The sequence below is a fragment of the Seriola aureovittata genome, chromosome 1 (genome assembly GCF_021018895.1).
Source record: "Seriola aureovittata isolate HTS-2021-v1 ecotype China chromosome 1, ASM2101889v1, whole genome shotgun sequence".
Taxonomy (NCBI): Eukaryota; Metazoa; Chordata; class Actinopteri; order Carangiformes; family Carangidae; genus Seriola; species Seriola aureovittata.
The window spans coordinates 11357165-11372595 of NC_079364.1; the positions used below are offsets into that span (position 1 = coordinate 11357165).

Sequence of the window (15431 nt, forward strand, 5' to 3'; positions counted from 1 at the left end):
CAACCTTTTGAAATTTAACGGTTCATGTACGTCAGGAGCTGAACCATCTGGCCCTGCAAAGACTTTTTGCATGTAAAAATGACTTTGCAGGTGATGAAATGGACAAAACAGTGCAAAACATGCATTATGCATTCTTATTTCATTTTATTTTTCACTTCTATCTTATGACATTTGATCATTGGTCTATGGATATTAAGTAGTATGTCACATTGTCCATTATTTACCATAGGCTAAACAGTTTTAAGATTGTGAGTTTCTCTCCCAAAAGGGATGACCTATTGTTGTCTGTCTCAGCTTTAGGCTAGCTGTTGTTCCACCAGTCTTGTCCTGATCATGTATTTTAACATAATGTGTTTCTTTCATATCTTTTTAAGCAACTAAAGCGTGATATTGAGGTTTCAAATCCCCACACCTTAACATCAAATTAGCAGTTGTTTGTCAGTGCCTTCCAAAAATAACCAATGTGACTGTTATAAAATGACTCAGATGAATATCTTCTTTGATCTGCCACATCTATGGCTAAGATGTAAAGCTACTTGGTTATGGAAGGATAATTGGCATGTGGAACAGATCATGTCATTAGAGAAACCAACACTAACTATTGTAAGGAGAACTTTAGAACTTTGCAGCAGAGTAGCAATTTCATGCTACTCTCTTTCATCTCTTCTACTACAAAGAGAAGTCATATTCCCAGTGCTTATCAATTATTTTATCAATAGCTTGATCTGTTGAGGAGCCAGTTAATCAATAAATGGTTAAATCAATCAATTAACACCTACACATGATTTTCAGAAACAAAATAAGTCATTTGACTTGACTCATTTGGCGAGTTCATGTCCTTTGATGCGTAGCGTGACACTTTATTATAATCTAGTGTCAGGCACATTGTGTCACATGAACAGCAGATCTGAGGCAGCACTGTCACTGTCCTTCTGCCACTCAACTGACACTTGAAAACAGTGTGTTCAGATGTTCACTGGGCTGTGATCTGAGCTGTAACACTAGCCCAGATGCACAACACGCACACACTCACTCACACACACACACACACACACACACACACACACACACACACACACACACACACACACACACACACACACACACACACGCTCACGTCACTCGCTGTGATACTCTGGGTGGTCTGGAGGAAGAGGGAGACAAAGGGAGGCAGAAAAAGAGCAGTATATCTGACGGGGAAACATTAGAAAGGCATCTCTTATGTTTTCCATTAAGGTAACGGAGATGTGATGGCAGGGATGTTGGATCAGATAAGAACAGAAAGAGACATAAATGGAAATGGAACACTGTTTTTTCCTGGATAACCTCAGGCTAGCATGATTTCACTCTGAATCCAAATGCTCATCTTGTAGCAGCGCATCAGTGTTACGTCGCCTCCTTCTATAAAGTTGCATTACTATCCCATACACAACACAAGCAAAATATATGTGCTGTTCATTCTCATTTAATATATGTAGTACAGATTTGTGCGCTGGCCCCCCACATGGAGAAAGACCGACAGAGGCATTGTTGAGCCAAAATGAGAATCCTTAAAGATAATTTCCCCGCAGCTGGTTAAGTAAATGTCAGATAGCATTCAAACAAATCAAACACCCAAACCAGGGAGTCTTTGTGTTATGTGGCACACATCTCTGGGGACTGCCTGTTATTTACACCCTCTTATCCTGTCTAGGTTGGTGCTGTGCGGATGCATCACATTCTCACTTTGTTGTGGATCAGCTTTAGACTGCTTTAACTGTCAGCCGCAGCCTTTAAATCCCTCAAGGCCCATTCTATTTGCACTAGCCATTAGCCGAGGAAAAGGCCTCTGTCTGTCGCTCAGCTTATTTAGCAACTCTTTGTTTGTTTTTCCCTTGCTGATTCCTATTTGATCGTTCCATTCCTCACTCCTCATTGATGCGGACCGCGCATTCATTTTTCGCTACTGTTTCGATGTATAAGTTTGGGGAATAGTTAGGGGTGGGGGTGGGGGTTCAAAGCTCTAAAGGATGGTCTAATCATATGCAGGCATGCTGTCAGAGGCTTTAATTGCCTTTGCCAGCCGTGCCTCTGAGTTCAGAGAGGGGCCGACGTCCCTGTGTTCATACTGGAGATACATAAACTTTGAAAACAAAGGGAGGAAGGCAGAGGCACGAGGCTTTGATCCGACTAAAAGTTGCCAGCTTCCGTTGTTGTACATAGTATACCATACAAAAGCCTGTAGTTCGGCCAAGACTGAGTCTTTGAAAAGATGCCAGCAGACAAATGTCTCACAGATTTTCGCTGTGCCCAATTGACTCTCAAGGTCAAAGTCTACGTCTTCAGCCATCAAAGTGAAGTATTATCCTGGTGGAAGCATCTCCATGCAAAAACACGCTGGTGAGCCGGCATAACTTCACCACAGTTAACAACAACAATAACAACAACAGAAAATGTCAACTTTCACCTTAAAAACGATGGTTCTGTCCTGTTGAAACTTCCTCTTCAATACCAACAATATAGAAGGAATGCCCAGTGGTAAAGTTTTTTCTGAAAGATTCTAAATGAACCAAATTTGAAAATACATGGGTTTTATTTTTGGACAGTGACAAAAATATTATAGTTTACTGAGATTGTACAGCATATGCTTGTTGTTTTACAAAGTAGCAAAGTAGATAATTTGTTAGATAATCTAGGGATTTCTGCTTATGTTTGTGATATGTATTTTTCCACCATGTTGGACACAACCAGTCTAAGGACTGAGGACAGTCTGAGTGCTGATGATGAGAAACATCAAACAGACACAACTCCCGGCACTGAATCACATAATTGCTTGGAAATGTCATTTATGTTCTTATTTTAACAAAGAGAGTCAATATGGCAGATAAAGTGCGCAAGCTATTAAGGTAAATTTAATTATCTGCCACACTAATTTATTTTCCCTATCATGAGATTTATCATGCAGCAAAAAGTAATTGGTGAAGGGGTGAGGGGGGTGCAAGTCTGTCTGTGTGTGTGTGTGTGTGTGTGTGTGTGTGTGTGTGTGTTTTCACATTTCTTCATGCGTACTCACATATGTGAAATGGAACTCCACACTGTACATGTTCTGTTTATTGGGTTGCACCGACCTTACACTGGATAATGACTCTTCCCCTAGAAGAATTTTAATAGGAGATTATATTGTGCAAAGATTTCTAACTCTGCGTTTAGCCTTGATTTCACAAATATTGCACTTTTCAAATTATGTATAAATAAAAATTAGACTAAACTGAAGTAGCTCAGGAAATATCCCAAAGAACACTGTCAAAATGACATTGTGGTAAAACTCAGTTAATGACGGCATAGCTAATTGATATTAGAGCAAGGGATCAATGGTGCAGCTCTGCCAAAGGAGAGCAGCTTCAATAGTAAGACGTTTGTCCCCAAGGTCATATTCTGTTACTGGAATATTGACCTTCCTGTTCCCCTCTGACATTCTGTCCAAATCACATCCTGTTGTTATCGCACAGCCATTTAGGCATCTGTCTTCTCTTTCATCCAGTACATCCTCTCTGTGATGGCCTCAGTGGCAGTTTAACAAAGTCTGACAATGAAATCACTTGAGTACTGCCTCTCAAAATTGACTGATCCAAGCATTTTATACTTGTTAACACTAAATAAATAAATACATTTCCATCACACCCACAAATTTACAAATTAAAAGCAATGATATCGACGTTCAACGTGGTCTTTGCTTTAATATTTAATCAACATTTGCATTTTTTTTTACTAACATATGCGTTATATGTGACTGCTATCATTCCCCTGGTACATCTAAGGAAGAAACCCTGACAAAGCACTACATATCAAGAACCTCAGAGACTCTATCCAATTTGACCAGAAACACCAAAAGTGAACAATTTTACAATTAACAAGAGACAAAATAGGTGAATAAAACTGGTTAAAAGTCCAAGTGACATTTAATGAAAGGTCCTCTTAGCTCTTCAGTGTCTTACACGCCAGACATTGGATATTTATGAATTGATTCAGCAGTGTCAGTCAGTCCTGCACTTTGCCAGGGGCACTAATCCATGTGATGGAATTCATATGTCTACTTCATATTAAGTTTCCCGTGTTGCTTATTGACCTTTTCATCTAGCATTTTCCCTCACTGATGGTAGCTGGCCCTTTCACAGAGGCTGTCTGGAACCATTATTTTGCTGCTTTCTATTCTGCTTGGGGTGAGAAACACTTGAACACTTAACACACTGCTTCTCTTGGAGGTGACTGGGAAGGAGGGCCTGAATGTGAAAGAGGTGCCGGGTGCATACAGTCACATTCCCAAGTTTCCTGAATGGGTGAATGTAATAAACATATGTTAATAGCTCCCTTTGTGTTTTCATTCACACTAGCTCTATTTTTGTTAAAAATAAGATAATAATAATTAAAAAAAAATAACAGTGATTTTCTACAGGTCTTTCATATTAACCTGGGGGAGGGGCAGAATAATATTTACAGATTTTTAATTAAACACTATCTGAGATTATGGGGAGAGATGCCCAACTGAGGTGAGATTCTCAGCATTTACCATTGTCTGATAGCAAGTAAGCCTCACAAGATGTTTTTTATATCACATACTGTAAGAAAGGCATCAGCTGCTGACACTGTGTGACACTTGTCCTCAAAAAGCATGTAGTATAGCTGACACAGGCTGAAGGAAGAATTACAACAGAGTCTGAGTGCATATTTACATCAAGCGCCACAAAAAAAAACTCATTATCACCGTGGCGCATTCATTGTACCATATATTGTTACTTAGGCATGTGATGCTGTTTGCAATGATTGCCGCGTGTGAAATCATTTCTTCTTCTGTTTGCTGAGAAGTGATTCTCTTAAAACACCCACTCAGGTACCGTGGCCATAGATACCCTCTGTGTTTTTGTGGCTTTTCTGTCAGTGGCATCAAATCAAAGTCGTCACACGTGACTGACTGTCCCTGATGTGAGACATACATTCACATTTCCACCGTCAGAGTCGCTCGTGTCTGTTTTATGCAACCACACAAACACACACTCACACACACACTCTTTCACAGTCTCTCTGTCTCTCTCTCTCTCTCTCTCGCACACACACACACACACACACACACACACACACACACACACACACACACACACACACACAGGCACGTATTTCAATTTGTTCTTCCTTCTTGAAAGGAGGACTCTTGTCCTTTAACAATAGAATATGATGAATACCTCCTCTCCTCCGTGTTGAAAAGATCTCCTCTCCATTTGCCTTTTTAGCGAACTCAGTACAGAACAGTTGGCTACTTGATTAAATCTTGTTCTGATTTTCCTATCTTCAACTTCGTTTGCGAATTTTCTAACTTTATGCAGTAATCTAACAAACACATATTAAGTTTGACGTTTGTTTCTAATGCACGCATCTGTTGCGGACTGATCCACGTCGTCAAATGTAATGTGTTGTCAGGTTTTCATTAAGCTCAAGTTGTGGTTTTAGCTCAGGTTTGTTTACATTATTTACTCGTAGCTGCTCTTTACCTGCCACGTAGTCTCCCATACAATTAATAGTCCACCCACACACACACACACACACACACACACGCAAGTTGTGCGAGACTATAATTGAACGTGATTGACACGTACAAGAGGACAGGCTGTTATTTGCTTGAAGGTACGTTGTAAGAAAACTCTTACCACTGGGCCAAAAGAGAAACCGCTGCATGTAGCCGCGGCAGTTCTAGAAATGGTGTTTTGAAGAGAGTAACTCTGCTATCTTTTTAATTAATATCTGCCTTGAGGCGAATAGTTAGATACAAACAGAAAAAAAAAGCCTTGGTGCATACCAATAGTCTGCAAATCCAGTACGGGGTAAAACACTCCCTCTGTGGTCAAAATGAAAATTAATTTGATCTATTCCTCTTCAAATAATGAATAATTCCACCAATAATTTATCTTGATGTGTTTGAATGAGTTCTTTTGGCATAGAATTTGTGTTCACATGAAGTGCTAATATTACCATCCAAGTTCATTTTTAAAATCCAGGTGTATTAAGATGGATCTTGAGACCCATCTTAATGAACTACAAACAATTAGTTTAGTTTATATCATTTATACCATTTATTTAAAAGTTTTCTAAAGTTTAATCTCTTCAACACAGAGAAAATATCCAGTGCTGGATTATGGGAAGACATTGTGCAGTTAGGATGTGATAGCCCTGATTGAGCATTTAGGGAGACTGCAGTCTGGGAAACCACTAACTTGAATCCTTAGACAGCAGTACGCTGATTGATGCGTGGAGTCACGAAGGCACACAGCCATATGTACGTCTACAATTAAACAGTGATGATGGAATATTTTCCTGAGATAAATGTAATGGCGTATCATTAGTTTCCATGGTCTGTCATTTTGTATCGGAAAACACTGTAAAAGGACATTAAAAACCCATTTTAAAGCACTAATATTTTCAGTACCAGTCAGCTCTTTAAAGTTTGGATACTATTCTTTTTAGGGGACCAAACAATGCGAGGGAGGTCACATCTGCCTCTGTCAGAGTATGTTCCACTCTGAGCATCTACCACCTAATAACCATAAATTAGGAATTAAACAAACCAGATCTAACTGAGCAAATGAGAAGCATACAGTATATCTCTCTAACCACAGGCCAGAGTTGAAGAGACTTCAAATTGGCCTCTGAATGCGAATCTAGCTGAAGGGTGGAGTGCAACATCTTATCTGAGAAAAATTAGTATACATAATTTCAAGCACCAATTTATTTGCCTCTGAGCCATTAGAGAAAAAAGAAAAACCCACAGCATGAGCAGTAATCTTTTGTGTGGTGAAAATGTGAACTAATGTGATGAATGAAGAATCCTTTGCCCAAAGCGAAAAATCTGAAGTCAGTGTGTGTGTGTGTGTGTGTGTGTGTGTGTGCATGCTTGAGTTCGAGGTGCTTGCATATGTGCATTTAACACCACGGAGGGCAATGGAAAAAGCCCATTTCTATCTTTTCCCAAACAAACTGGCAAGAGGAAAGTAAACAATGCAATCCTATTTGACAAGGCAAAATTGGCCGTGCAGATGCTTGAGAGAACAAAAATATCGGGTGTGCAAGGTTATCTCTCGGGATATAAGAAATAAAATCAAATCCATGACTAGCTATTCCTCAACCAATTCACACAAGGACAAGAGCAAACATTATTAGTAATTGTTGGTTTTTTTTATTTGATCTTTTCATCTTTTTTTTTTTCAGATAGATCACAATGAACACAGCCTTTAGACAATAGCAGTTGAAATAATCCATACAAATGAATGTCCCTGGTCTTTTTCACCAGTTGCCCATTGCAGCGTGGAGCCCTATGCTATCGGTGTGGGCTTGAGGGGGTGAGGGGACGACACTGACAAACATTGGGTGCTTGTTTTAACTAACCAAAATGGCATGTTGTCTCAATGCGTATGTGTATGTATGCGTGCGTGTGTGTGTGTGTGTGTGAAGCAGTGGCTGTCTTGAGTCGGTGTGCACCTGCATCAGTGTGAGTCAGAGACCAGAGGCGGTCCGCCACATTCATCAAGGCCCTGTCCTAATCACTTGGTAAAACCAACAGTCTCAAGTGGGCAAAAATAACCGACTCTAGATTTGAGTAATGCACTGCCAACAGTGTATGATGCCAACACTGTTTAATTAGACAATAATGAGAGGCCTTACATTATGCTCAATCTCCAACTATGTGTTGACTTCAGCAGCAGCAGCCTCTGCGCTATTAAACCGCAAATAGACTGAGAGGGAGGGGGGAGGGGGGGAAGGGGGGGCATGGCTTTAAAGAACACCTTCCATCCACCGGACCCAGCTCATCTCCTGCCCACAGTTTGTGAGTGTGCAGACAGTGGCTGGGCCAGTGGAAGACCATTAGAGGGGACAGCACTTAAAATGTGCCTGAACTGCGACAGTGACTGTTGGCGGCAGCCAGATTCTGAGTGAAAAACAGAATCCTGGGGTGACCTCTACACTTTGTTTTAATTAATGGCTGAATGAAAGAGAGACCACAGCAATAGAGCTTTAATGTCAGTTGGAATTCAATCTATTGCACACATGTAACAGAAATTAGATAAGAAGAGAGGAATTGTTTTGTCGAACAATGAGGGGCATGAAAGCGAATCAAGCACATGCAAACACACGCACAGTGTAGAGAATGCTTGATCCAGCATGAAGACTGAGCACAATGAGATAAAAAGAAAATAAACCATGAAGACAAGTGTGAAAGTGTCACATTTGTCTGGGTAGTGTTTCGCCCTCTCTTTCAGCCTTTACTTCACCTTTAAGAGGCAATGTATTTAAATAAAAGGCAGTGTGTTGCTGAAGTGCCCGGGTGTTTTGCGCGTGTATCTGTGTGCGTGCACATGTATCAGCATTTATTTTTTGTCAGGATCACAGTTACGGTGCACACTTTGAACGGCACATTTTAACTGTTTTGTACTTTTTGTGTGATGTGAATGTCAGGCTTGCTTGATTTATCCAGATATTTGAGAGAGATAACAAAAAAAAACAAAAAAAATCTCATTTAAAAATAACCATAAATATTTCTCTCCTCCAAGCTCTCTCTAAAAACAGCCTCTGCCATCTCCCAGGAAAAGAGCAAGGGTAAACTGAAACCAAATTCTTTACAGACGAAAGAGCAGAGAAAAGGCAACAGTTACTTTGCTCCTCAGAGGCGAGAAAGCAAACAGCTGAAGAGCAAGAAAAGTAAGCAAATGAATAGTGATATAAAAAAAGATGGCAGGTAGGTAAGAGATACCACACAATGACAGAATGACAGGAGAACGTCTAAGCATGTGCCTCAATTAAGAAAACGCAAGAACAGAAACACCCAAACACTCAGATGCGACATGTCTGCAGAATAGAATATGTTGTGTCAGCTGTCAAGATTCCAACTCAGCTCAGATCCACTTTATACAGTAAATACACGAGGAGCCATATATGAATGTAAGTCACTGTTCCCTCTCATGGCTGCATCTTACATAGATTTGGTGATTGTGGTCACATTTTCCAAAACACGCCTAGTCTAACAGCCTACTGTTCTGCGTATCTCACCGTCAGAGAGTATTAGAAAAAGCACCTCCCGTTATTATTTCAGAGAGTGGCCGAAATGTGCCAAAATTTTCAAAAATAAATGTCTATCATTTTCTTTTTTTCTTTTTTTTTTTAAGAAAGCCTGAATGTGAAGACACTTGGTTATATAAACCGTCTACCTAAACAGCTAACACATCAAATCCAAAGTAACTTCAGATAGAATTTCAGATGTCAAGTTTTCCCGCAAAGTATGAGAATACTAACACGTATCGAGAAGGAGTACATACATAAACAACACAGACTGCTGAGAAAGAACCTCTTTTGGTCCTTTATAGAAAATGCACATTCTGGTGGACCAGGGCTTTATAAGCAGTCACAAGCTCCACAGATACAACAAGCTCTCCGCAGAGACAGTAAGGCAGTTTTATGATCACCAAGGAAACCACTCTACGTTCCATATGGCAGGTTTCTTTTTTGGAAAGAAAGTAAAAACATAATGAACACAAAATACGCATACTAGTTATTGTTAAAGAAAATAGCTGCCCTGTAAAAATCTGCTCAGTAAAAATATTCAAACTGTTATCGTGTGGTTGTTGCTTTTTGTCGTTGGTTTGAATTGTATTCTAGATCAGCTGGCTCATTAAGCTTTCAACAGTTATTATATGTGATCCAGCTGGATCTCAGGGTAAAAAGAGGCGACATCTCAAAAGCACTGAAGCCAGCCTGCAAAGATGCAGAATAGAGAGGAAAAAAAGACCAAGAAAAACCCAAACTAAAGCAAACTCACAGAGTTCGACAGCTACTAAGGCAACTTTTGCCAAATACAATATAAGCCCATGTATATTGCAACACAACTATATATTAATTTAATAAAATACACAATATAGCTTTTGTACACATAACAATTTGGCTCAAATGCACAGAAATTGCAGTAAAATCAATAAAAATATGTCAATTTTTTGATGTAAACACATCTAAATTGGATACATTTACACATATAATGATATTATGTATAGTGATAATGTGAAGGGACATTTTCTTGTTTATTTATATTTTTGGATATTTGTCTTCGAAACAATGGCAGTGTCCTATTGAGTTAATACCCTGCTCTTCACCTTAACTCCAGGACACTTTTTGCTGAGATTCCTCATTTCTTCTTTTTTTTTATAAAATGTATAAATATTTTGTTAATATTTGGACACTATACATGGATTCATACATATAGTCATCTATATCATCATATAGATATCATCTTTTCACAGTTGAGGAAAAATGTCCCTTTTTATACAACTTGTGATTGCCTTAAGGCGTAGTCACACACATGATAAATCACTGTACACAAGGGACTGAAAGCTGATGATGTACATGTAAGACAATTACACAGATGGCCAGTTGTGTATAAGCATTAGTGTGTATGTGTGTGTTTGCGTGTGTGTGGGGGCATCAGTGCATGTGAGCGTGTCAGCATGTGTATGCGTAAAAGTGTAGCGCACGTGTCTAAAATTGGTGCGTGCAGCTACACCGGTCAGCAACATGAACATTTAAATAGAGGTGTGAGAGAGACACAACTTACACATGTGGCTACATATGACAGGTGAAACATGGTTACACTGTTCAATAATTCTCCTTCAGCGGAGCATTTAAGCCCCTCCAACCCCCAAGTCCGGAATCAACCCCTGTGAACATACCCCTGATTAACCAATCTCTTCATGTTCAGATACAGGATCCATCACACGTCAAACACCTATATTAAAGTCAGAAAAGATAAGGTTGTTTTGTGTATTTTGGTCTTTCACTGTCCCAAATAGATTAGAATTTGTTTCTGTTTCCGCATCGATTGTCATGTCTGACCATAAATAGTCCTTTTTCATTCAGTTTCTATGGCCATCACACATAACAGAAATCCATCTACACACACTTAAGATATGTAGGATTTCACGAGAGACCATGAACAACACACTTATGAGCTGGTGGGCACTTAGATAATAGCTTGCGAGGTGCCAGAGGCATAAGCCTCTGCAATTTGTTTAAGAATCCAAAACAAAAGGAGTTTATAAATTCTGCAGAATTCAGATGTTTGTTACACAGTTCTTTTTTGTTGGTAGGGATCTTAGCACCGAAACTGGTGCCAAATGACATAATAAATGTTCCCATCATCCGTCCAATGTCGGTACTTTTCAACAACAAATACAGTGAAAAGAGCTCCTATCATGAGAGCCATTCAACTTTGTTTTGTTTTGGTGACAGTTTTGGTATGAGAGTTTTTGGAATAGCATCCTATTCCGCTCTCTACCTCCCTACTTCTTTTTGTTGCAGTCCTTTGTGTCACTTCCTGAGTGTGCCAGTGGCCTCACTTCCTCTGCAGTCCTGCAATAGTTTGTCGATGTCTCTCACCACCTGGTCAGCATCCATTCCGTCACGGCTCGGATCGGGCTCCACCTGCTCCAGGACACACTCCATTTCGCCTGTTGCCTCTTGGCTGATCCTGGAGCGAGCCTCGGCGAGCACCTTGGCCACTGGGTCTGAGGGAGGCAAGGGTGGGTAGACCCCCTGGTCTCTGCTTTGTTTGGTTGGGGACAGGTACTGACCATCGGGAGGCCCGTAGTGGCCAGAGCAGGTGGCAGGAGGAGGTTTGCCTTCGGCTCCATCGGCTGGACTTTTGATTGAGGAGCACGGAGATGTGGTGGAGCAGCCCTTGGTGGGGCTGCTAGAGGCTGAGGGTACCTCTTGGAGCAGTGGGCTGAGGGCACGTTTCGCCTTCAAGTAGGGCTTCACGTTGGCGACCAGAATGGTGTGGTCACGCCTCTCTTTACCAAATGTACAGAATGTCTTCTTGCCATTGGGGTTGACAGTCTCGTAGGTCTCTGTCTCGGGCACAGTCTCCATCCCCGCTGGCACAAACATATTGTTGCGGTAGTCAATGCCCTCCGCCTGGTTTCCTCCAGTGGGGAACTGGGGCATCCAGCAGCGGTCAGAATGGCCGAGTACTCGGCACTCCTCTGTGCAATTCACACAATCCTCATCTGCGGACAGAAAGAAAGGGAGGGGACAGATGGAGAAGAAAGTGATATGTATGTCAATAGTGTGCATAGAACAGAGTAAAACCACACAGTGAGAGGATAACAGAATCATAGTACTATTATGAAAATGAACTGTACAAAGAGTTGGGGCCAAAAGTTAGGGAAGTAGAGCCAACTGAAATGATGTAAAAAAAAAAAAAGAAAAAAGGAAGAGCCAGCTTAGGATGTCCCATTCCAAGCACATAAAAATACATGTGCATGCACGCATGCACACACACACACACACACACACACACACACACACACACACCTTTCCAAGGGACTGGGGGACACCTGCTAGCATTTTCCAAAGCTCTGATCAAGGGGATGGCAGAGCATACAGAAGGGATGGAGAGGGAGCGAGAGAAAAACAACAACAGTTGAGGTTTGGCAAAGGCATAGTGCCGTTATCATAAATTCATGTCAGTGGGCTTTGAAGCCCTCCCTAGACAGAGAGGCTGTGCCAAATGGCTTGTGCTTCTTCCCTGTGTGTTTGTGCCTGTTTATTTGCAGGCTCCTTGTTGTTGTGTGTGCACGCATGTGTGTATAAGTGTGAGTGTGTGTGTTCCCCTCTTTCATCTCTATTCAGAAGGATGCACACTCTGGCTGATTATGGGAGTGCTCATGCCTGTGTCAAATGGATCCAGAACTTGGTTTAAAAAAATAATAATAAAATAAAAAAAGAGGAGCACATTTTTTTCTCTCTCCTCTTGGGCGTGAAGTGAAAAATGAAAAAAAAAAACAAAAAAAAAAACAGCATCTGTTGTCCCACAAATGGAATTTTTCCATTGGCCGCGTGGGATGAAACCAAGAGTAGGCAAACACAACCCTAACAGCAAAGACAACACAAAAGAACTTGATAGTTCCCCACAATTGACAGCGCAATACACGGTAAATGGTCATTAACAACAAACTCTGAAGAACCGACTTAAAAACACTGATTGCGTATGATGACTGTCACTTTTTTACTTGTTAAAAAGGACTGAAACAGACAATTTGCGCAGGCTGCCTTAACAATCCTCCATCAATCAAAGAAGTGTAAACTTCCCAAAGTACAGGTTAGACAAACCCAAGAATGAAATAGCACCAGAATCTAACACTGCTCCCCGATAAAATCCAAAGGTCACTTGCACAGGCTTCTAAACAAATGCAGCAGCTAAGGCTAATTTGCATATTGGTGATATGTGATGGATGCATCTCTGCCAAACGCTGCAGATGAACATCACACTTCTTATTTCCTATGGTACATTTGCTAAAATACAAGACAACAAACAGCAACAGAACTGGGGCAGCTTTCTTTGTTAAGAGGAATTAGGCAAGTCTATTCATAGGAGCTTAATTTCTGCATTATTGATGTTTGAATAGCCCAGCGAAAGTGTCAGTTGCACAAGTGGCATATGGCAATATTTGAATTGAGCAGTCAAATCCATACTTTTATAATTAACAGAAAACAGATTGTTACTTTCCACCTCCCCTTCTGAATGTTAATGGTTTAAACCTTTATTCCTCATGATGAATCTTCATTCTCCGTATATTGAGCATGGGATGAAAAACACATTTTTAAATCAGTGTAATTTATCTTGCTCCGACAAGCCCCCTGTGGTCTGAATTCTCAAATCAAAGTCAGAAGGTGGTAATTTTGAGAAACATCTTAACACAGGGTTTGAAAATGTTCTCTTGTTTCAAAGGCAACATTTACAGGAGTTAGAATGAGGCTGCTGAGAGCTGTACTTACTCCACTATCATTCTCAACCAAATGTGAGAAGACAACAACATTACTGTCAGGAGCTGTAAAGCCACCCCATCAATTCCATTATGTGATGCGTGGACCTTTACAGCACGGCCAGAGTGCTGCTTTAAAGCCCGCAAACTTGGGATTAATACAATCTTTCGTTGATGCGAATGAGCGGGCAGAGTGGATGTGCTTGAGTGCACTTGGCTAGTCTGTCTCTGCCGTGCTGCAGGTCAGCAGCCGAGACTCCTGAGAGAGTGTCCTCCTAAGCTGCAGAGATGAGCTTAAAATGTTTGAAGAAGCCAAACAGCGCTGGCAAACTTGAGTCTGGCATTTTTCCGCGTCAAGCCAGTCACCCCGGAGGGGGAAAATAAGGCGAGCCGGGAAGCGGGAGCCGGTCCGGTTTTCAGATGGTCTACATTTAAATGGTGTGGGTAGCGAGCGAATGCATCCGACACGAAACAACTAATCAACATGCCAAAGCACTAAGATCGATGATTTGCTCGAGAGCTTGTACATAAATAATACAAACCTGAATACACTTTCCAACCAGAACACGCTATTACTGTAATCCATCACCAAGCCACAAAATATAAAACTCTACATGTAACCAAGCTTAACAGCTAGACAACCACGGCTTTTCACACAGCCGGCCTTAGCATGCGCTCCAGACACACACAATTAACTTGGCCCCCGACAATGTCTTCATGCTCTCAGAGGTGATTGTCCATTCACCGCGTGCATATTAAAGCATAAATAATCCATGCAGACATATTTCCTTCTATTTAGTTGGAGGAAACCTATGATAGATTATTCATGTCTCAGCTGCACGTTCAACCTTGAGGCATTCTCTTAATATCTATGGCTAACAATATGACATATGAGAGCAAGGGTGACATTCATCTCTCTCTCTCTGTCTCTCTCTCCAGCATGGCTCCACCAGCTCTCTGGGATGGGCAACAGAAACCTCCACCAAGGACACATTTGCCTGTGATAATTTGGCTACCAGCGGCCATGCTCAGTCGCTTCCTCTCCAGTCTCTCTCCTCTGCGGTGTGTATGGTCCAAGATAAATTACACTGATGGATACACTAACAACCAACTATTAACCATTCGTCACATTTTGATTCATCTCTCAGTCAATGACTTGATATGGTGCAATGATGAAACACACTTTATTCATTATTTGTGAATATATAGTAAATCAATAAGGAAATGAATCACATTACCAAATTACCATGCTAACTATATGCTGTCAAATCACTTTTATGTTTTTTGTTTTTTATATATGACGTAAGTAAATGCCTCAATATATCATGGGATTTTTTTTTCTTTCATTTTTGCAACATCATTGCTTTTACGTTGCTGCTGAAATTCAAAGTATTTGTAGTAAAATCAAAACCTCTAGATAGCTTGTACCTAAAGATATCAATCTGTGTTTACAACAGGGACACAGCATTTTTTATCTTTGAGTGTTCACCTTTCTATCAAGTTTGCAATCTCAGGCACTGATATTGTATAGCTAAAGAAAAATTTCTCCTTAAATCTAATCTTACATACGCGCCTTGAAAAGGACAGTGCGTCTTATAACCA

At 40.7% G+C, this 15431-nt stretch overlaps 1 protein-coding gene across 2 annotated transcripts in view; it reads right to left on the minus strand.

The window, feature by feature from the left end:
- Nucleotides 1–7178: 7178 nt before the first annotated feature.
- The window catches only part of pcdh17 (protocadherin 17), a 59029-nt gene continuing 50776 nt past the window's right edge, over nt 7179–15431 (minus strand). For both annotated transcript variants that reach the window (XM_056372591.1, XM_056372583.1), the window contains exon 5: nt 7179–12071. In XM_056372591.1, coding sequence (XP_056228566.1) covers nt 11374–12071 — 698 coding nt within the window. In that variant the 3' untranslated portion in view covers nt 7179–11373. The remainder of the gene's footprint in view (nt 12072–15431) is intronic.